This window comes from Sphaeramia orbicularis, chromosome 3 (assembly GCF_902148855.1).
Source record: "Sphaeramia orbicularis chromosome 3, fSphaOr1.1, whole genome shotgun sequence".
Classification (NCBI taxonomy): Eukaryota; Metazoa; Chordata; class Actinopteri; order Kurtiformes; family Apogonidae; genus Sphaeramia; species Sphaeramia orbicularis.
In genome coordinates, this window is record NC_043959.1 from 42,464,298 (window position 1) to 42,488,537 (window position 24,240).

Below are 24,240 nucleotides of genomic sequence, written 5' to 3' on the forward strand. Positions count from 1 at the left end.
TTAGCACTTGATTGCCTAACCATTGTTTCTGATGACTTTTGATGGTCTAATCATTTTTTTCCACTACTGTATATCGAGGTAATTGATATACTGACATCGGCACACACAGACATGATGGCATCAGTTGGATCGATGCCAAATTAAGCTACAATATGTGTGAGGGGCGGGGTTTGTTGTGCCTTGCACCACTTGTTTAGGTTCTGTAAATAAAGGCTCAGAAAACAAACTAATTCATAAAAATAAAAACTACAACTTATAAACAAACAAAAAAAATCTAAATCAACAGGTGAAAGACAACTCTGAAAACACTGTGGGGGTTGTTGATACTGACTGTTGTGAAGAATGTGTGAATGTACATCTAGTTTTGGGCTCCAGTCAATTCCCCAACCTCAATAAAGACACCGGCTGCACTGATAAACACACATTTCACAAAGGAAACTGCATTGAAACAATCACTCCACACCAGAAGTAGAGAAGTATTCAAGCTTTACCATATTTATCAAAGAGCGGTCATCAAAAATAAGACATTCTACATACATTCGTCAGAAAATAGCCTATGTTTGTGATGGTGGTCGCCATAAAATTAAACAAGCCTATCAACAAGTCCCAAATTCAACAACTCAAACCACTGTGCAAGTCACTTTCTGTCACAATATACAACCCCATGTACGTACAAACAGTCCAAATCTGTTTAAGAGTGTACAAATCTGTGCATTATCATTGAACCCCCCCCAAAACAAACCAATCAGGTTTAAGACTACGGCATAGGCTGTCAGATTAGATGATCAAATGCATTTTCAACACTTTAAACTTCAAAATGAACATAATTCTTTAAGATTTATTTATTACCTTTATTTGGAACATAACAAAAGACTATATACAATATCATCTGTAGAAACGGGTCATTTCCACCGAGTTGGTTGCTTTTCTTCTAAAATAGAAAAAACAGCAGGCCTCAATACGTAGTAAAAGTAAATAACAAAAAAATAAAATTTAAGAGAATGTAAATAGAACCTCTTTATCACAAGCAATTTTAATCCAGTCTCTGGTTTTGTTTATGGGAGCTTCTAAAAAATTGTTATTGATCGCCATCACCTTGTGCCATTTAGTGCCAGAAAAGCTGATTACAGCATGGCCGTCCATTGTCCCACACAACATGGCCACAGATAATCAAGTTTATAGGAGAGGGACATGTAAACTCCAAAAATAAAGTCCTCTCTCACACTGCTATGTACCAGTGTGTTTTGTCCCAAAAATATTTTTCATGCTGACGTTGGATTTATTGTATTGTCCTAGAGGAGAGTTAATAAACAAAGACCACTGCAGTGTGGTGAGGCATCTGGAGACAAAGAACCGTTATGACCATATGCGTTATTTTGACATCACCTGGCTTGGTCAGTTCAGAGTCTCAGGACTGTTGGACCAGGTGGGTGATGGTTTTCACCGCTGACCTCAGAGTTTCTTTCCTCCGTGTGAGAGGTTTCGTAAAAGTGTGTCCATTATGGCGTTTGCGACGGAGGTTCATCATCCGAGGGCGGGACGTTCGCACTCCTTCGTCCTCTTCTGAGCTCGTGGGACTGGTTCTGCTGGGCTGGCAGAGGGGACAGCAGGTCCACCTCCACCACTGGAGCTGGCTCTAGAACCGCCTTGGATCTAAAGGGGTGAATTCCAATGAAAATAAAGCAAGACAGTGACGAAGTTGGATAGGGACAGTTACTGGATTAGTAAGTTATTTAGTAAACACCTATGAGCTTATATTAATATTTTTTTTAAATACAAAAGAGGTCAAATGATCAGACACAGAGGCTCTTACTGGCCGTTTCGCCTTGCCAGTTCTTCTGGTTTTAGAAACAGCTGCTGCTACTTTATCCACTTCCACATTATCTTCCTCTGAGGCAATTTCATTCTGAGGAAAAAAAGGATTAGGTCACAGAGACAAACTGGTACAATTATTCCTGAAATTAGACTGAATTCTATCTGTTTTAAATGGCTGCTGATATTATAAAAGTCAAAAGTATTGTTATATCTCTTCTTTCAGTTTTAAGAAATCAATCTGTAACTAAAGTGTACTGATTGGATCATATGCCTGAACACCTGACTAAGATGGATAAAGGTCTTATCACCCCCTGTAAAATTATTATTTGTGATGTAAAAAATATATACATAAAAAAAGTCAGAATAACCTGACATGTTAACTTTAGTCATTTAAATTGACAGCAGGTGTGTTCTACATATAACATGAACATGTGATTGGTTGACTGAAAACAGGCACATCTGATTAGTGTGATCATTTATGTAATCAGATTTTACATATATTTGTTTTCATTTCTCCCTTTCATCTTATGTGTATAGGTTTCAATTTCACAATAAAGATGTAAATAGTTCTGTTCTTTTCCCCACCCAAAACAAATCAGAGACACATAACATTTAAATAAGGGTGTACAGACTAATATTCATTACACAGGCTAAATATAATTACTTTAAAATGGGAAAAGATTTTAAGCACAAACATTACCTGAGGTGAAATGGTGGCGGCTTTGGCACCTCTTCTGCTTCGAAGTGACAGGAGCTGTAGACTCGTCAATTGGATAAGGCAACACTTCTCTGGAGGCTGAGACAGAATTACACAGCATTACCACCATGACAGATGATAAATGGACATGTGAGTCTGTGAAAATGTGAAGTTAAGGGCTGCACACCTCTTGTTCTCCTTGCGATGGCGGTAGATGAATGAATGCTCGCCTGGACTTGACTCATCCTCTACGGGTTCTTGTACGGGAGGCAGTGACCGAACCTGCTCGACTGATGACTTTGGCATGTCTCTTGCTGGCTCTCGTCTTTGAGTCAACAACTCCACCTGTAATATTATAATCAAAGACTGTTTTATTTATTTTATTTTTTTATTTAATTTTATTCATTTACCCTGGCAAGCAATTAAGAACAGATTCCTATTTACAAATGCAGCCTGATCAAAGAGCAATGGCTCCTTGTCAGGCCTGTTAAGGGTCGATGAAGAAGCCATTGCAATTAAAACAACAATATCAGTGACCCAGTTTAATACATTAGAAGTAAAATTAGATGATAAATGGGCCAAATGCTGAGAATACATCATTCGTATGGGTGTATTTTCAGTGTCACTGGTGCCTCGTGCTTACCTTCCTGCTTCTCCTCCTCATCCTGGAGCCTCTTGATGAGGGCATCTGCAACAGGGATTTCAGAATCCACCTCCAATGGAGAGTCTAGTAAAAGCAGGTCTTCCTCAGGGTGGTCCCAGAGTTTGCTTCTAGTTGGCCGACGAGTGGTGGTTTGACTGGCTGAAGTATTCAGGTCCCGTTTAGGTCGATCCCCGGTTGCATTAATGGTTTCAATAATGGTCTCTCCTTGTATCTTTTTTACACTCTGAGGATATGACAGAGGAACCAGTTTCACCTGGGAGTATTAAATGTTGTCAGTGACAAGAAATGAATGGATCGGATTCATCATATGAAATAATGTGTGATACAGATATATGCATGGTAATCATGGGTAAAATGGATGATGAAATACATCACAAACTGCAAAAATTGCGTGCGACTCCACAGAAACTTTCAATATCTGAGGGCTGGGTTATCTGACAATCTCATATCAAAGAATCAGCTAAATTTAGCTTTCCACATCTCCTGTTTGACTACATCATTTTACAGGCGCTAGTGCATAACAGGTTACTTTAGCATTTATGTTGTTAGGCTAGGTGCACAACACTGCAGCAAACCTGGTTTCACAAATGGTTAGCCAAAGCAACAGCGCAAAACATAACATTAGACATTATCATCAACGTAAACAATATGAAACTAGGCAAACGGATAAAATGGATTACAAAATATACTATCAGAACTAAAACAGTACAGTGGAAAGAGTGGCCTCTTTAAAATAATACTGTGATCATCTGCTGTGATTGTGCTTATAAACACTGACATGTGATCCTTTGACCAGATGATAGAAAACAGTACTTTTAACTCCTGGCAGATTAATAGGATTAAGATTGTTATCAGTTTATGCTCATCACAAACAAAAGAAGTAGATTTTATACGTACTTGTGGATAAATATTTAGGGCAGTCCGGTTGGACTGACGAGTCCCTCTTCCAGGGCTGGGAGACTGTGGTTTTCTGTCCTCCTCTTCCTCTATCAGGACAGGCTGTGCCACTTGTGTCTTCCTCTTTCTGGAGCTGTGTTTGACAGGAGGGGCGCTCTCCTCTTCCTCTTTCAGGACTTCTAACGGTGTTGGTGTCTCCTCACTGCTACTCAGTATCCTGCGGCTAGACCTCCTTGGGGTACTGGGCTGAGTAGTCCTGCCTTTGGCTGGGGTGGGAGTCTTGGCACTGCGTCGTCCAGAAAACTTTGGATGCTTCACCTCATCAGTTTCTCCCTTGTCTTCCTTAATTTCCACATCTGTGTCTGTTGTAACCTCCTCACTGATGCTTCGGTTCCGCTGACTGGTTCTTGTCGAGGTCGCCCTCTGTGAAGCTTGTCGTCTGCCAGGAGAAGAGACCCTGGAGGGACTTGCAACTGTGGTATCATTATCTATGGCCTCCTCTGCATCATCTGCCTCCTCCTGCTTAGGAGGCTCAGGCCGAACCTTGCGAGTACTTCTTCGAAGTGTGCCGACGGTGGTTTCTTTGACCTGTCTCCCTTTTCGAGGTGTGCGACTGGGGGACATAGGGACTGCAGAGCTAGTCTCTACTTCCTGTACCTTCCCTTCCTCTTCTTCTGATCCGACTCCTCAGACAAGGGGAGATGAAGGTAACTGTCCTCCTCGTTCTTGTGGTCCTCCTTGTTGGGGTAGAGGGAGCTTTCTTTTTTCTCTGAGACCTTGACGTGTCCAACACAGGGTTTTCCTCTGGCTGGGTATCAGAGTCCACAGCCTGCTGCACAGGTTCCTCCTCATCACTCTTTTTAACTTTTTTAGGTCTTCCCACTGCCCTTTTGGTTTCCTTCCTTTCCTGAATTTCTTCTTGGTTGTCATTTTCTGCATTTGTTAAAGCTGTATATTCCTGCTCCTCCTCTACAGCTGCCACTGTTTCTCCACTTTGGGGTTCTGGTACATCCTTTTCAAAAGGCACATTTCCCTCAAGCTCCTTCTGATCCTCAGCAGATGTTGCTTTATCATCCTCCTCTTTCATTTCCTCTTGAACAAGAGCATCTGTCATTACTGCCGAGTCTCCAATATCATTGCCATCCTTAATAACTGGGGGTTCTGCTGGTGTTGGCTCAGAGAAAGAAACAGTTGGAGGTTCATTATCCTCAGCCAACATTACCAATTCCACTTCCTTCTTTTGTTCTACATCTTCTATCATGTATTTTTCTTCAGTGTTTTCATTTTGTAGGTCAACTTGATGTTCTACGGGTTCTAACTCTGCTGGTTTAGCTACTTCGGTTTTGCTCAGTTCCTCCATTTCTACCCCAAGCTCCTCCTGAAGATCAGCTTGAGGTTCTAACTCTGCTGGTTTATCTACTTGAGTTCTGCTCAGTTCCTCCATCTCTACCCCAGGCTCCTCCTGAAGGTCACCTTGAACTTCTACAGGTTCGAAGTCTGGTGGTTTATCCACTTCAGTTCTGCTCAGTTCCTTCATTTCTACCCCAGGCTCCTCCTGAAGGTCAGCTTGAGGTTCTACAAGTTGTAACTCTGTTGGTTTATCCACTTCAGTTCTGCTCAGTTCCTCTAGGTCTGCCCCAGGCACCTCTTGAAGGTCAGCTTGAGGTTCTACAGGTTCTAAGTCTGCTGGTTTATCCACTTCAGTTCTGCTCAGTTCCTCCATCTCTACCCCAGGCTCAGCTTGAAGGTCAGCTTGAGGTTCTACAGGTTCTAAGTCTGCTGGTTTATCTACTTCAGTTCTGCTCGATTCCTCCATCTCTACCCCAGGCTCCTCTTGAAGGTCAGTTTGACATTCTACAGGTTCCAACTCTGCTGGTTTATCTACTTCGGTTCTGCTCAGTTCTTCCATCTCTACCCTAAGCTCCTCCTGAGCGCCTTCTCCTGAGGGGGGAGTAACTCCGTCATTTTTGGTCAAAAGGATGACCTCTGGTGTGGCTGCTGGTTCATCAGTGACCTCTGACTGGTAAGGGTTGGAGGACAGCGGGTCATTGTCCAGCACATCTGCCTCTTTTTCTCCATCTTCATCCACATCCAGCATCAGAGAGAAGGTGCTGTGGGTTTCAGGCCTTAGGTCATTTGGCACACAGGTATGGTGAAGCTCATTAAGACCCAGCTGAGAACTATGGACCAGGCCATCCTGTTCCTCCACAAGCTCCAGAGGTACCAACAGAGTGGTTGAAGGTTTGAGCTCCATGTAGGATGATCCTTGTTCGTCGTCCTCATCTGGATTAATCTCTTCTTCGTCAGCCCCAAGTCTCACCATCACCACCTCACCTTCCATTTCATCTTCTACTAACTGTTAAGGTGCAAGAACAAGACACTGAATTAATTCTACAACTCTTTAAAAACTGGCTCATCAGAATCTCTCTCCATACACAGACACCTACAGAGTGAACATTACACAGAGCAGCTTCATTTCAAGACATAAGAACCATTCCACATCCATAATGCAAACAAGGATACCAACAACATTAACATTTGGGTCGGATTATGTTGGTCCTGATACAAATATGGAACCATGTTGGGTGATGGCAGTGTTGTGGTAGCTTTATACACAAGCTTTAGGCTGCCTCATTTTATGTCAATTACACTGTAATACTGTGCATACACTACCACATCCCAGCCACAGCCTGATGTGACCAATATGATGTCCAGTTATGTAGCTCTATGCCACATACTACATCATTAGCTCGGAGTACCCAGTTACACTCAGACCAAACTGCATTGTTTAAATTAATGGTTATTGGTTTCAAAGTGGTGTGTTTTGTAGTTTTGTCAACATTAAGTTCTTAAACAAGTCAGTTCCTTGTACAAGACACTTTAGGACCTAAAATTCATATTACTATATTTAAATATGTTCAAGGACCAACAGAGAGACCATTTTATATTTCAGGGGCCATACCTCATTCAAAGTAGTTTCTAATTAGGGGTACACCCACATATTTGTGTGAACCAAAGGACCCACTAAAATTTGCACAATGCATTGGTATTGACATTCATGACATTAACCATGTAGTCAAGTTACCTTCATCTCTGCAGAGAACACTTCAGCCTCCTGCTCTGACAAAGGTGGCAAAAAGTGGGCTTGTCCCTGTTGCACAAAGACTGAACCAGGCTGGAGGGGTGACAGCCTTCCGTTACCCTGGACTTCCTCAATTATCTCCACCTCACTGCCTGAGTCCTCCTCCTCCTCTTCCTCCTCCTCATCTTCTTCCTCTTCCTCCTCCTCCTCTTCGGCTTGATCAGAATCCTCTTCCTCATCTTCTTCTTCTTCTGAGGCAGGACTAGAAAGTTCTTCACTGTCATTAACGCTCACAACAGCTAGAGGACAAAGCACAAGAGCAGATTTGTGACAATGTGAAAGACAAAAAGAGAAATCTAACAGTGAGAGTGTTTACTACAAGCTTATTGCTATGTGTGAAATCTTCCTCACAGTGAGAGTCGGTGCCAGTTGGCTCTGAGGATGTTACAGAGGTGATAGATTTTTGGGTGGTGAGCATCAGTGCAGGTTTAGCAGCTGTGAGCTCCTCTTCTTCCTCCTGTAGTAATTCACTGGAAGAAAGCAGATTAAAGATTAAGTGGATAAGATGCATTACAAGTAAAGGCTTCTTAAAGATTAAACCATAGAAACATTAGGGAGAGTTTTTCATTTCAAGAAACAGGTAGGATACCTGTTGAATGACACTTCGGTCTTTGATGCATTGTGTATTCCTGAGCGGGTTAGAGGGGAAGCCACATCACTGCCAAACAGATGCTGCTGGACAAAGTCTGTCAGATCTAATGACAAAAACAACTCCATTCAATAACATTGTTCAAGTCATAGTCATGTGACTGACAACCAGTTAAACATATATAATTCATACAATCACTATCCTCAGTCTCCTTTTATATTAAATCACTGCATTACATGTGGTAATGTTTGTCAACTTTTCGGACGAACCTGTTGGTTGCTCCAGATCGTCTTCTGGTTCCTTTGCAGCTTCAGTGGATTCAGATGGTTTCATGCCTTCAGTGAACTCTGGAGCTTCAATGGCCTCTGAGAGGTCATCCTGGGCCTCAGGTTTCACTGACTGATCCTGTAATTCTACATCTGGGGCAGACTCAGTGACTGACTCTGTGCCTTCCATCACCTGGTTGTAACCTAGTGGAATACAAAATAATTCAGGTGATGATTTAGGTAAGTGTGGAAAATCTTTTTTGTTTTCCCTAACTTCATTGAAAATTTTAACACCATCAAAAAGAGAGAATTAATTACCATGACTGGAAAGCTCTCCTGGATCAGGAGTTACATTATCTTCTTGTTTTGTACTTGATTCAACATCCACTTCATCCTCCTTTTCAGACTCAACTACTACTTCCCTTTTGTCCTCCTGTTCAGGACAAGCCGCCATTAAATCTTCAAACGTTTCATCCTCCTTCACCCCATCCCCTTCATTCAATGATAGGAGAGGGGCCTGTTCAGCTGCTGATGCAGGTTCTTGCTCCAGTTCTTCTTTTTCTTCAGGGGTTTTGATTGTCACTATCACTACCCCATCATCCTCATCTTTATCCACAGGGCTCTCCTCCCCTTCCTGATCTTGTGACAGAGGTGCATCATAATACTCTAAAGTTGTGTCTGTTGAACGTACAGATGTGTGGCTGGTTTCAAAGCTCAGGGAAACTTGGGCATGTGATGATGCTGATGGTCCAGTTTCTTCTGTAACTTCATGGATGGAGGATGATTCACTCTCAGAGCATCTCAGCTGTGGAGAAGGAATTCCACCTTCTGGAGGAAGGAACTTAACATGAGGCTGTGCCTCTTCTTCTGGTTCATCTGCTTCCTCCTCAGCAGGCTGTGGGGACCAGGTCTTATGAGCTGCCTTGGACAACGTCGTTCCTCTAGTCAGCAAACTAATCTCACTCTCTGCTGCCATCTAAAGAGAAACACAAATTCAAACAGGAAACATTTTATTTCAAAAAGAAAACATACCAAAAAATGAGGATTTAGATGTAATAAGTTCCACTGTACAATAATTATAAACAATAATTATTACTGCAGATTCCTTCGTTTGTCAATTAAACAATAAAAAAAAAGAACATTTTGCACATCAGCTTTCAACTGTCTAATGAATTATTCTAGGTCCTTTTGTCTTTACTTGATTGCTTCAGTGGAGAGAGACATGAAATGAGGGAGAAGAGAGAGTAGGGGAATGGCACACATTCCTCCGTGGAATGTGTGTACATATCAGTTTATTAGTAGTGCTTGATCGTACCCCATTGGTCCATCGGATGCTCTTTTCTGGTTCAGGAGATTCTGCCTCTTCAATGAAGGTGATTCTGTTCTCTTTATTGCGAAGGGGTGGTGTGATGGAGCGCCCAGGGGAGGCTGATGGGGTGGCGACAGGTGTGGGCCTCAGGCTGCTGCGCAGGATGGACTGAGGGGTGAAGGCTGAGAACACTGGACCTGAAGCAGCCAAGGCCCGAGCCCGCTGTTGGTGCAGGAAAAATAACATAGAAATGGCAAAATTAGTAAGAAAAACAACTTTTATCCTATCAGGATATTCAAACGATATTATGAGATATGACGACAACATTTTAGAATTTTAAAAAAGTGTATATCTGTCTATTCACCTTGACAACTTGTGGAGTTTGTAGCAGACTGAGCTCTGGAGCCTTGCCGATGCTCTTTGGAGATACCCAGGAAGTGGGAGGTCTTGGGGGGCTGACGATGGGCCGAGGGGTCTGACAAGAGGGGTGAACCACCAACTCCATTAGCCTGATCGGAGTAAAAAAAAAAAAAAAAAATTAAAAGAAAAGAAAGATTATTCAAAAGGAATAAAAACACTTATCTGACAAGTTCTTTAAAATTTTAAAAACATCATAATGCATATGGTATTCGTCACTCTTTAAAAACTAAATAGGGACCTTTCTATGATGCTCAAGAACTCATATTAATTCAGGTTTACATGTTTATGAAGTTAGATTTAAAACTCATCTTGGCTGTACAGTTTAGTTCAACTTAAAAACAAGTTGTTCTGCCAGAGGAACAATATCTACCCAACAGAGCAGCACACAATCGCATAGTGTATTTTAGGAGTACCTTGACTTTCGCTTGGATGTCATGGTGATAGGGGTTCCCAAGAAAGGATCAGGAAGAGTCAGGGAGGAAGGCTTAGGGCTGGGGCTGCAGATGTCTGTTGCTCTAGGGCTGCAAGAATAAGTCAATGGTAAATGCTAAGATTTCAATGAACAAAACAAAAAAGATTTCTTTGAAGTAATTCCAATATTTTATAGTCACCTCTTGACTGGGGAAGACTGTGGAGTGGCTCCTTTTCCTAACCATACCTCCTCAATCTTGGTGAGGACATTGTTGATGAAGCCAGCCCTTGACATCACCTTCTCACCAGCAGAGCGTTTGGTGATAGTTGATAGTGGTTGCGGCCGAGAGACTAGATCACATTGAGAAAACAAAATGGAAACATCATGATTAAACCACACGTTGGGAAAAATATGAGCTGAACTTAAGTAAACAGACTGACTGCACCTGTGGTTTGAGTTGGAAATGCAAACGTTGACAGTTTTGAAACAATTGCAAAACCATGATTGTTATAATCCATATATAATAATGCAATGGTTTGTAAGGCAAGGTCAGGCAGATTTATTTGTATAGCACAATTCATACACAGGGTAATTCACAGTGCTTTACAAAAATGGAAAAGAAACAGGTTAAAAACACACAACTACAATTAAAACATAATCAATAAAACATAAATAATAATCAATTAAAACAAAGTAAAAGAGAAGAGTGCAGATAGAACCCTTTCAGTTGTTATATGCACAGTTGAATAGAGCTGTTTTCAGCCTGGACTTAAACATTGTCAGAGTAGAGGCCTATCTCCTGTCATTAGAAAGACTGTTCCAGAGTTTAGCTGCATAGAACTGAAACACAGCTTCACCATGTTTAGTCCTGACTCTGGGCACCAGCAAAAGACCAGTCTCTGAGGTTCTCAGGGTCCGAGATGGTTCATATGGGACCAACATGTCATAGATGTACTTTGGTGCTAGACCATGGAGAGACTTATAAACGAGCAGAGCTGTTTTAAAGTCTATTCTCTGAGCCACAGGAAGCCAGTGAAGAGATCTGAGCACAGGACCAATATGGTCGTACTTCCTGGTTGTAGTCAGGACTCGAGCAGCAGCGTTCTGGATGTACTGCAGCTGTCTTACAGCTCGTTTAGGGAGTCCAGTGAGAAGGCCGTTACAGTAGTCTAACCTGCTAGAGATAAATGCATGGATAAGTCTCTCCAAGTCTGGTTTAGACAGTAAAAATTTGATTCTGGCAATGTTTTTGAGATGGTAAAAGGCTGATGATGTAATTGATTTAATGTGGCTGTTAAAGTTTAGGTCGGAGTCCACTATTTCCCCTAGATTTCTAACCTGGTTTTTAGCTTTTAGAGTAAGAGAGTCCAGATGACACTTTCTCTAGGTTTTTGTGGGCCAAAGACAATGACTTCAGTGTTGTCTGAATTTAGCTGGAGGAAGTTGTTTTGCATCCACACAGTGATCTGTTGGAGGCAGTCACAGAGTGAGTCCACAGGCCCATGTTCACCTGCTGTCAGCGAGATGTAAATCTGAGTGTCGTCTGCATAGTTATGGTAGGACATGTTACTACTGTGTATTAACTAGCCCAGGGGCAACATGTAAAGATTGAACAAGAGGGGTCCCAGGATGGACCCCTGGGGGACCCCACAGGTCAAATCACTAGACAGTAAAATTGAGTGGGTAAACCATCAAATATACAACTGTTTCACACAGGGTAACATAATTGTACCCTGTTATTACAAAAATGAAATCATACTGCCATAACAAATAGATGATACACCCTGGCAAACTGTTAGAAATGTGTAGCTGTTAAGTAGGGACTTGTCTCCTGCTTCCTTATCAACACTAAAACATTAGTGTGTCATGTCAAATGTAATTAAGTTGCCAGTTTTGAAGCTGTACAACAGTTTAATGTCATGATGCCATAAGTTTGCAAAATGTCATACAGCTTGGGTTGTGTCATGTTGCAAGTCTGCCTCCAGCAGGTAATATACGAGCAGTCCTCAGTACCTCTACTTTGAACAAGAAAGTGTGAGTATATATCATAAATGACATCACAACTGCCAGAGGGGTTCAACGTATACACTAAACAGTGTAATTCACACCTTCTCATCCTCAAAGTTTTCCCCACCTTTTAAAATGATGCACATTGCCAACCATTACTTTAGCCTTTGTTTCTACCAAGGGTTTAGGTCTAGATTTAAGTTGTAACTTAGATCTACTATCAAAATATTTGAGCATGTGTCTTAAAACATTAGTACCGTGTAAACTCTGTTTTAGTTTAGAAATTTGTCTATGTTTAACCTATGTTCAGCTAACACAAGTTAAGTTCTTACCTTCTCTGTGGATTGTGCCAGGATGCTGGTAAGGCTTTGCTCGCTCCATTGCTAGTTTCCTCTGGACCCTGGGCAAAACTTTGCCGTACTGATCCAAAATAGAGTTCCTAGTATTGGACCGCTCTTTAAGCTTCGGGTCTCTCTCATTCTAGAAATACAGGAACAACAAATAATCATAAATATTATGGGGTTCAACTAGAGTATCTTGTTTACACTGTATTAGAGATATTTTACTTTGGTGGCGACTCAAACGTACCACCAGGTTCATTTTCAGGCTGTGGTTGAGCTGCAGGGCAGGTATGTAGTTCGCCTGCTGAAGGTAATGCACCATCAGCAGCTCTCTGTTCTGGAGACCCCCAGTACCCTGGAGAAACTTCTCCAGGCACTCCTGAAACACACATGCAAACATTTTAGGCACAGAATTTCAAAACCGAAGATGCACAGAATAATTTATCTGTAAGCACTTTGAAATTTTAAATGTTTATAGAAAGCAGGAAATAAGGCTTATGCAGGGACTTATGAAGGTTATTAATTATAGCTTGGAATGAATGTTTTACAAAAAAAAAGGGAAAAATAAAGCAACTCAGATTACACTTTCAATAATCCTGATATTCCCATGTACACCTTTTAGTTAGAATGAGAAAGACATCTTTAAAATCCTAATATATGAAATACTGAAGCATAAATAGTCAAATCATTTAGCTGATGTATGCAACTCTCTTGACAACTGGTAAAACATTTGGTTAATCATTCTACATAAATGGCGAAATTAAGAAACTATGAAAACATTACTTGATTAGTAGTTGATTAACTTTCTACCTTGGACAATCTACTATACAAACTAAGTTATTTTCCAATGCTATGTTCAGCTCTTAAATTATTTCCCTCAATTTAAGAATTTAACTGTCATTAAGACTTCATTAAACATTTAAAAATGATCAGGAACCTTTTACATAAAGAACCAGGGTGTTTTAATCTTAAGATGTATCTTAATTTCTTGTCATTACCATGACAAAATTCCATCATTTTCAAGGTTCACAGCAAAGTGTCTGAAGATACCTCAAATGCACTGTTAAGTGAAATTATAGAGAAAATCATCCATGTCAAGTCTAATAATGCATTTGACTCTTTTCCTACCTGCTCAGGTAGGCCCAGGGGTAGTTTGAGCAGCTCTTTGATGAGGCCCAGTTCCTGGCAGTTCTCATAAAGAAAGCCCAGAAGTTCACCCATGTTGAGGCGACTTGAGTGCTGCCGAATCAAGGACCACGCCTCTATGAGACATCTGGAAGAGGGCACACACTGATTATAAAAGGCAAGCCAACCCATGCAGAAGAAAGGCCAGTCAGCAGCTGGCAGGGGACAAGAGTCATAATTATTATGCTTCATTTTCTAATCCAAAATGTTTGTTCTTGCAATAGCTATGAAATGTCCTACATCTTTTGTCTTACCTATTATGTAGCAGAACAGAGAGACAGAGTTTGGCTTGAGTGGTGGAGGAAATTGGAGGTTTTGTAACATGAAAGTATCTCAGTGCCACAGAGTGTTGACCCTGGCACATCAGTGCCTGCAGGACACGCTCATGCTGCCACTCAAACTGACACTGAGACGCAGCTGGATGTAGGAGCAGCTCAAACGAACTCTGACAAAACAAAACAAATGAATCATAACCGTAAAATCCAGACAGGGAAACTACAAAAAGCTGTTAGAATTCATTGAGGCTCAGCATCACTAATAGGCACACTGATGCTCCCCAGACTTTAACAATTAATATTTATGAACCTGGTGGTCGTGATGGTCCAGCAGCCAGAGTCCTTGCACTAATTTGACCAGTCCAATAGGAATGGCAAAAGCTGTGGGGAAAGACTCCACTGATGCTCCCTCCTTATTGGGGAAGGAGTACATGACATCCAGCAAAAGGTAAATCACCTGAAAGCAACTGGTCAAGGCTCAAACATACACTCAACATATGGGAGAGATTATGTAATAACATTAGATTTAGTATCCAATTCAGACATTTTACTGGATACATGATGCATTATTTTAATTAGTCTAACCTTAAAATCTAATATTCATATACAACTTCAAATATTTTCTAACATATTACAAGTAATTTAATATTCACAACTCACAGACAACAACATCTAAAACAGTATGCGCTCAAAGCTAATGTTGATAGGTATAACATAGCAATAATTATTCAATAAGGATACAATTCCATGTTTGGTAGCTTCATCAATATTATCCAGTAGATAAATGTCCAGCAAGGCCTGTGGATCAAAGATAGATGATAACACTCAGCTCAAGAGGATGCATATTCAATTGAACAAAAGTTTAAGGTAAAAATAAGTAAATAAGTAAAACAGAAATCAAAATAAGTTTAATTCTTACATGTAAAGTAGGAGGTGGGTATTGGCCTGTTCCACCCTCGTCCCTCTTCCACAGGTTGGATAAGCCTTCTCCACACTGGCCAACCAAACCATCAATCATCAGGCAGTCTGCACACCACTTGCCTCTGAAAAACCAAAAGGAGTGTGTCAGCATTTTTTTCATCATATTATAAACAAGTGTGAGATAATCATCAATCAACAGTAAAATTACAAGGTAATTTCACTTTGAAATTTTATTTTAACAACTGATGAAAAATACTGGTTAACTGTCATCTTAAGTTTGAGACGTAGTCCAGGTTTGATTTGTTTTAGCTATGCTCTTAGTAAAGCCTACTCACTTGGCCAGTCTGGTGAGTTCTTCTCTGCGTATAGTGTAGTAACTGCTGATGACTGAGTGGGTGTAGAAAGGCCTGGAAATCTGAAGCGCATCATCATCTGGTGGGGAAGAAGGATACGATACGCAGAGACAAGAGGAAAAATTTGATTGACAGAAAAACAGCTGAATACAATTATTACTACAAGTTTGGCCATCCCTTGACAAAGTGTCCTCTTAACTTCAATTATAAGCAACGGTCCTTATCCAGTTTCCAAAAAAAAAAAAAAAAAAAAAAAAAAAAAAGCAACTCCTGAACTGAATCCAGAAAAGCTCATTTGATTTGGACTCTGTTCAAGTGTACAACAATATACTGGAACAAAAACAGAAACAGGCACAAGAGTAGGAGTTTCTGTTGACATTATCAATTCAAGGTTATTTCTAAACACCCATACTAGGTCTGGTACTGTGGATTTGATTTAAATGTACCACCATCACTTTAATATTAAACCAGATTTGAGTCTGTTCACTGAATCAATAGTTTCTGGTTCACTGAAATGAGCAGTACTGCTAATAAAGTCCCCAGCCCCCCAATACATTTCCATGTAGGTCATTATTACATTTAATAATTCCTTACCTGGTCCCTCAGGCAGTAGACCAGTGCGACAAAACCAGAGGACCACCTGAGCATATTTAGAAATCAGACTGGACACCATGTTCTTGTTCATCAGACCCACCAGTCCTGTGGAGAAGAAAATATAACCAAACACTGTGAGGAGCTAAAAATGGATCAAAACAACAGAAAACTGTCCAAGCTGCTGGGCTGGTAACTGTGCCTCGGGAGAGTCTGTACCTTTTTGAGTGAGTTCCTGAGCTTCACTGAGCAGACAATGGAAGATGGTGCTGAGGTTACTGAGCAGTCTCTGGCTGTGCTGTAGCAGCTGCATCGTCTGAGGGTCTGTGAAGTTTGACGAGCTGTCAAACAGTGGTGCACCTGAGGAGCAAACACACAGGAAAAAAAACATTCATTTAAAATCTAATTTACCCTGTAATCGAGGTTTCACTGGATATATTTAAGTCACCAAGTTTATGAATATTTTACTGCAAGTCACACATACAGATGCCATCCAGCTCCTCTTTGGTTTGGACAACTTTGTTCCACGCCCAATCCAGGATGTAGCGCAGGTTCAGAGCAGAGCCTGGTTGCTCTGTTGAGAGACAAAGTGACAAGCATTAGAACTGACCTGCCATATACTGACGTGTGTAATTTATCTATACTGGAGAAAAAAATTGACACTTCTTCAAGGCCAGACTCCTCACCCTCTGCAGTCCACTGTTTGATACAGCCAGTGATCAAACCCAAAGAGCTCGTTTCCACAGCTGTGGATAAGATTGCATCCAGCTGCTCCTCCTAAACCCCATATTTAAAGCACATATTACAAATCCACCTTAATAATAAACACTAAATTCAGTGTGATATTTTAAATTACAATAATGCATCTAAGAGGGCGTTTGGCATGAGCATGTTACTTATGTTGGGGAATTAACAATCTGGAGTCCTAGACATCAGCCAAGTGTGTACATACCTGAGAGAGGCTGGAAGCCTGGGTGTCCGCCAGGCGAGATGAGAGTAGACCGGACATGAGGCAGCGAGAATAGCTAGTGGAGATGACGTCACTGGAACAAGGAGCAGCTTTTTTCAAAAAGCTCAGAGTCTGTGGTATTAGAAGGATCAGATGGCAAAAGAAAAGGTTACTTCATGTCAAAACATCTTTACATGGCATTTCCTTGTATATACAAAAAATCAATGGAATGGATAAATTCCAAAAGCAATTAACACTAAACAAATTTTTCCTGACATGTTTATTTATAGTACAGTCACAGATTCATTTCTTTTAACTGACATTTGTGTTAAATGTATGTTTGAGAGAAAACTTGCCTCTTTCTGATACCCAGAGCAGGTTAAGTGCACAATTCCAGAGTTGAGCAGACAGGTAGCATCTGTAATATAAAAATGAAACAGAAATATATAGGGACAAAACCTGAAAAAATTAAATAGTTCTGGGAAATACTTTAAAATTACATTTTTGATCTTTTCTCCAAAGGATTATTACGAAAAAAAAATCTTATGCCAAAATTGTGTTGTGTATGTTAAGACTTACCAAAGTTGTATGTGGTGGGGTTAAAGTACTGTTCCGGTGGGGGACAGGTGAAGGGCAGACCCCTGCTCAGACTGCGGTCATGCACCACCACGTCCAAGAGGACATGGGGAGACACCATCTGCATCACTGGGTCCAGGGACCAGACTGCCAGATAAGGACAATTTTGTAGAGACTCCCCAGTTCTGACAGACAAAAATAAAAATACACTTACTGCTGTGTCCCAGTGAATCAAGGGAAATCATGGAAGACATGACACAATAACGCATAGTGACTCAAACCAGTACTTCCAAAAGCAGTCTCCACTGTACCTCAAAGAATCTGGCATCTGAGCATGGTACCAGCGGTTGATGTCAAAAACCCCAATGAAGGTCGCTGGCATTCCTTGACCGTAGGCCTTAACCTGCCAGCTGAAGATAGACACGCTGGTGTCTGGAGATGCAACTGAAAATGGGAACAAATATGTGTGATATTTTACAAAGGTATTATACAATAGTACAGTTGTTTCAACATTAATTCTCTTGGGCTATGTCAGTGTAAAGTATTCACATTTTATCTTCCACAACACAGATAACAAGCAAGCTAACCTTCATTCATACTATCATCACGATCAGGATGGGGCCTGAACTTCTCAATGGTTTGGCAGTTCAGTAAGCGGGTGTTGGTGGCCTGAGTCCTGAGAGGAAAAGATGTACCACTTAACTCCTGACTGTATCGCTCCTCACAGTACTCCAGGCCCTGAGTGACAGAAAGAGAAAGAGATATGGGAAATAAACAAGGCAGGTAAATAAATAGTCCTTGGATTGACACGAATGCCGGACTATTAAAAATACACTAACTGAAATGTGGTGTGAGTAAATCTTGTGGCGTCCCTGTAAATATCTACAGACCTCATAAAGGATCTTCCCAGAGGCAAGACACTTCCTTTCACTGAAGGCCAGCTGGAGCAAGCGGAGGCTGACCACATCTCCATCACTGTGTAGGGTAAAAGGAGGCAGAACCAAGTAAAAGTTGGCTTAGACATACAAATATTAAAATATTACTAAATCTTTACAAAATCTGATGGCAACATTTAATAACTGAACAATGTCAAACTGAGTTATGTATCGACTTACAGGTCCTGAGAAGACTGGACAGCCCAGAGGTAGCAACAGTTCCGAGGATCATTTTCTGGTTCCTGGAAAGTGAAGGCATATACAGGCACCCTGCCACCCTCTAACTGGGAATGGTACCTACACATCAAAAGTTAAATATATATTAATGCACATGGGGTAATTTCCCTGTCAGTAAAAACATACATTCTAGTGTATACTTTAGACATGAAATCAAGCATTTGCTCATTCCTGATTTTATGCCCTGGTATATTTTCACACTAAAGGTCAAGTTTTCATGTATAATTTCTAATCTGTATCGAATGTTTTTATTAGCACCATACAACACTGACCATTGCAGCCACTTTGGGGTGACACAACTACACTCACGAGTTAGAATTAAACATTACAACCACAGGTGTACATATAATTTACTGGTATCCAAGGTTGTGAAGCCACTTTTACATATAGAATAACAATGACCCGTATTTCAGACTGGCATCTTCACACTAGGTTTCAGCATATGCGATTAATGAAATAATTAAATTAACAGCAGAAATGTTATAAACAAAAAATACACTAACTCCTTCTTTAGAGCCTTCATGTTCCATAGTTGCAAGTAACCATCAGAAAATCCCACTGCCAGCTGGTTGGTCCTGGAGATGTACTGCAAAGCTGTAGCTCCAACTCCAGTGGGCGCATTCAGCTGAAGACAAAGATGTCTGCCCTGTCTGCTACTGACTTCTCTAAGCCTAGGGATCTCTGCTGGAGATTTGGTCACTACTTGCAGATCTGAAAATAGAGAATATGTGCCCAAAGAAAAAAAGAAGTTCAGACAGAGAAAGAAACAAACAGCAGATAAACAAAAGAAAATGAGCAGACCGACTGTATGTCTCAGTGAACCCAATGTCTACCGTAACACACAGGCTATGACATAGAAAGATACACTAAAAACCAGATGAGCTTAGAACCTCTGAAGGTTATTATTAAAGACAGGAAAACAAGTCTAATAATCTACTGTAAGACAGTCTCACATCACTTGTTTACATTCATATATCAGAAAGCCAAACTATAAGAAAGATCACACTTTCCATGTTTGTAGCTGATAGAGTCTCACAATTGAATATAAACATCTGACACAGATGCATGAAAACGTATACACAGCAAATGATTTCTCCTCACCTGAAGCTTCTAGTTCACTCTGGCTGCATGACAGGTCATCAAGGCAGAGATCCACTAGCAGAACATGACCAAGGTCTGTCACTACTGCAGCAATCCCAAAGAACCAGCGCAGACTCTGGTGGAGGTGCTGAGTTGAGGTGCTTGCTCCACCATAACTTACCAATGGCTCAATGGCTGTTATCTAGATGATAAAAAAACAGATGCAGTCAGGTTTCAATATTTTAGAGGGACTGTTCTTTTGTCCATTGCTTGCATAACAAATTGATTACTTGTCTCAATCTGTGTGTGTTTCTTTTAACCCTCAAACATTTCATAACCAATGGTTTTAAAGCTTAAAATGGTAAAAGTCCTTATTTCAATACTACTGGGACAACACCAAATGAAAGATGAAGAGATATCCAAGAGCAAACATTTGTATGATTAAATATCAGTTAAGCAGAGTATGTGTGATTAAAGTTTGCAGCAATATATCAGATCCAAGATACCAGGAAATGTTTATGTTTTTTCCCCTGCAATACATAAACACAGTTACAGCTAGTTGGAGAAAGAAACCCCCTCCCATCTAATTCCTTAGAGAAATACCATCAAATACTGATTCATCAATCCCAGATTCCTCTCCATCCCAGATTTTAGCACTCCATTTGAAACCATGCCCCATTCCTATACAGAATACTCACCCTCCCAGGTATAACCACAGCTTTGACCACCCTTGACAGTCCCAAGTCATACAGACACAGCACGCTGCCCTCTGCTTCCTCCAAGCCAACCAGTAGTCCAGATCTATTGGAATATACAGTTAAGCAAATAGCTTCAGATATCACCACAGCATAAGCATTAATGAGAGTACAAGCCTTCCACTCAACAAAACTCTAAATAAATGGAAAAATAGAATCTAAGTGCTGAAATTATGTCCTACCTTTTGAGCCAGCTGAAGTCCCTGGTAGCAAGAACAGTGGGTGGATGCTCCCCACCACCACTGAAGCTGTATGCAGACAGTCGTTCTCCTGTCACTGCATGGACAGCCTCCAGATGGGGTCCACAGGCGAGCCAGGCAAGCCCACTGCGGCCTTCCATAAGGAGGGAAATGGAGATTATTAACATAGGAATGTACTTGATGAAAGTTCCACATGTTAAAATCAAACAGCTTTGTCCAGGGGTTTATTGTGTTTACTTTGTCGGCTTACACTCATCCAAATGTGAGATTGCAGTCAGATGTATTAGTTGATGAAACTGTTCAATTAAACCCTAGTAGTACTCAGACAAATAATCTGCACTGACTTGTTCCAGTTACACTATAGACATTGGCCCAGCTGTATCGGGCTGCTGTAAGAGACACTTAGGGTGCTTTCACACTGCACTTTTGACAGTAAAACAAATAATTTTGCATGATATACCTACAGCAAAATCTCCCATCAATAAATTCTGCATTTGCAGATTGTTGACATTGACAAACTTATGGATGGGTGTTGGTCTGGCATCAATGTAGTGTTAATTCCATAGGATGCATGTATGAATAGATTCATATTGTTGTCACTATATTGTTATTAGCGAGCCTTATTAAAAAAAAAATGGTGTCACACTAAGTGACTTTAATGTCTTCATTAGATCATATCTTTAAATACCTTATCTCCTCAGCTGCCCATGTGCAACCATAGCTCATTTTTAAATTCCTACATTTTTTTTTTTTCTTTTGTTTACTGTCAACCATGCCCTTGAATAACATTTGTATAACTAGCAAAACAATCTGCACCTTCCAAAATAAGTGTTTTCACTCTGTAAGTGAGTCAAGCTTTGGTTCAGTTTAATCCACCTCTTTATGATAGTCCAAGGTCTTGCTGTTTGTGATGCTGAAATGTGCGGGAGGTTCCATCAAAGTGGAAGCAATGTGGTTTCAAACTTCAGCTTCACATGTAAGTATGGATTGTACAAACTAATCACTAACAATTATGTGTAAGTAAACACAGTCTCACCAATAGTGAATTTCCCATGTAGCACAGAGTCGAGAGTGATCTCATCCTCTCCCAAGGCATTTATCGTCACTTCTGGGAAAGGCAGAAGGCTGCTGGTGACTTGAGCTGTCAAGTCATGCATTGTTCACTGCATAAAACAACACAGGACACACAGCATGTTACGGAGTGGAACTATTCCAGCTGCCTTTTACGAACAAATCCCTCAAAATACAAAAAAATTAATGTCAATGTTAGGCCTCAGCTTGCGGAAGACATTTTCAGTAAACATCAATAAATGAATGTAATAACATTAGAAATAACTGTTCTCAAACCTCTGCTACCTATATAGCCAGCTCTGTCCATTTGCTCTGCTGGGTTTTACAGTACAAAAGAGGTCTTTCTTTCAAACCAGTGTTGCTGCCCCAGTTGTCAGGAAACATGCTCAGTGAACTTGCTGACAGTTGGGGTTGCTACTGTGTTTGCATTATAATCAGCAACAACAGGTGGTACCTTGCTACACATGTGAAGATGTGGGTTCCAATAAGCCAATACACAAGGTTATTATCCAAATCACCTCTGTCCACATAAAAAAATACTGTGGAGAAAACTCTGATACAATGCTTATGACAACCACTTTCTATTCATATTGCTCTTAAATATTTATTTGAGGATAGAAAAAATATCACCTTTATCAAATATATTCAACTGACAATTGTAATAATATTTCAGCAAATTATTGTACTAGTATTAAAAACGCATTTTCACTACAGCTTTGTGTTAGGACCATACCCGTCATCCAGTCGAAATCGGACACAATACTGCCCTCTACGACCACTGTGGGAACAAACCACGGTGGATTCAAGTGAACTCCCGCGCAACATGACTCACTAGGAAGCCACATGCCATGACATGAGTGAAACAGTGGACAGAATTTACGAATTCATGCATCCCGTCAATACTTAATCTAATAGGGTCATGACATAATAATAGCTTAGAAGCTGAGGCAAATCTTTCACTAACTTGGCCAGATAATTAATGATTTTACCATGACTAGCGCACGTGTGTCATTTGGAGCATGTGTGTGACATTTTAGCACAAAAACTAAAACAACAACCTTTTACCAACTATTACTCCCCAGTCAGTAAACTGCATGCAACGTTAAGCATTAGACAATTTGGATAACAACCTTAAGTTAGCTCGTTCTTCAGCATAGATTAGTTTGGTTCTCTTTAGTTGTTAGCATTAAGACAGTCTGCTGGGATGTAAACAAACATATAAGTGTGATGCATACCTGAAGAGTACTGTGCTCTAAGACACAGACGGCGTTAACAACACGTTCAAGGATATATCAGCATTATCTAGTGCTAGATACTGACTTGTATCTTTTAAATGTTTTTTTTACTTTCCTCAGTTACATTAGCAGGCTACCCTGCTAGCTTACAAGGTCACGCTGGAATAGCTTAAAGCTTATCGGAGTTACGTCTGAGTCTAAGCGGCTAGCAACATAGTTATGTTAGACAAGGAACACATCATATACCACTAACCTTAAATCCAATGCAAGCCAAAATGTAAAGCTTGTTGTTAAAACACAATCAGTTAACATTTAGGTTGCATTGCTAAACATTAACCCGAGTCGTTAGCAAATAACTGAAGTCGTGGTGGCTGCCGCTAGCTAGTCTAGCATAAAGTACGTTGCAACGCTCGCTAACGTATTGAGTTAGCAAGATTAGCAGTAACTAGTCAGATCAAGTATGGGCTTTTGTTTTTACAGCGTCTCGCCTTGGGGCTGTCATCCAGCGGCAACATTTTGCATATTAAAACATAATTCTACTGTCGTCAGTGACAAATACTGTCTTTACGTGAAACTGTAAATTTGGCTAAATTAGGACAATTTAGCTTAGGTTAAGTGATGAAGCTTTAGCTTTATTTGCCACAGTTTACACGTACGTTAGCCTAGTATGTATGGCATTACTTAAGTATTAAATTAAGCCTGCACTGTTTAAGCGCATGTGAGGTTCTTATTATACATCTTTTGGGGCATTATGAGTGACTTCGGTGAGTTAACTTAGCTCTCTGCCAACAAGCGCTACATTAGGAAACGTGATGCAATGTGCCGCTAGCTGCTACCGATATCAACGTACACTACCTGTCCGAAGATGTTAAGCGCTTTATCCGAGCGACGAATGTTTTGTGTTTCTTGACGAATCTTCCGATTTCTTCTCCCTTCTGTCATAATCAACTCCGTTTCAAACCACAAGTCATACGGAGCCCACCAGACAATTCACCATACAGACACGAATTGTTCCCTTCACACTTCAGGCTTCGACACCGATAAGCGCCATTTCCACCGCTGGAAACTGCTCCATGTCTGTCTACTTCGTCGACGTTGATTCTAATGCGTCACACGGTGACGGGGTGATGCCGCCCCCTGCAGGACAGGAGTAAGGCCGCTTTCTGTTTTAGTATGGTTTGCTCTGGTTGGACATGTAGTTTCTTTTTCTAGATCACCTGATGTAAGTTTATTATTCAGAGACTGTTAGGCTAAATTAAGCACTTTATCAAAAAGGTCAGAGCAGACTCTATCTGCTCAGGAGGCTGAGGTCCTTTGG

The 24,240-nt window shown here is 40.7% G+C and overlaps 1 protein-coding gene across 1 annotated transcript; it reads right to left on the reverse strand.

Moving 5' to 3' along the window:
* Positions 1-469: 469 nt before the first annotated feature.
* Positions 470-23,996, reverse strand: ahctf1 (AT hook containing transcription factor 1). Its single transcript, XM_030131199.1, is given in 42 exon segments — positions 470-1,528; positions 1,531-1,598; positions 1,601-1,653; positions 1,800-1,906; positions 2,511-2,611; positions 3,156-3,429; positions 4,074-4,751; positions 4,753-6,429; positions 7,159-7,454; positions 7,567-7,685; positions 7,805-7,910; positions 8,074-8,274; positions 8,389-9,046; positions 9,386-9,601; positions 9,744-9,888; positions 10,213-10,320; positions 10,411-10,561; positions 12,551-12,698; positions 12,807-12,938; positions 13,688-13,832; positions 13,999-14,189; positions 14,330-14,476; positions 14,761-14,817; positions 14,939-15,062; positions 15,276-15,372; positions 15,888-15,992; positions 16,104-16,244; positions 16,369-16,458; positions 16,571-16,661; positions 16,837-16,965; positions 17,190-17,251; positions 17,413-17,594; positions 17,721-17,853; positions 17,997-18,147; positions 18,300-18,384; positions 18,525-18,641; positions 19,085-19,292; positions 19,683-19,863; positions 20,360-20,462; positions 20,599-20,749; positions 21,653-21,779; positions 23,778-23,996. Coding segments are annotated over 41 exon segments (8,169 nt in total). The 5' UTR covers positions 21,774-21,779; positions 23,778-23,996; the 3' UTR covers positions 470-1,408.
* Between the last annotated feature and the right edge of the window lie 244 nt (positions 23,997-24,240).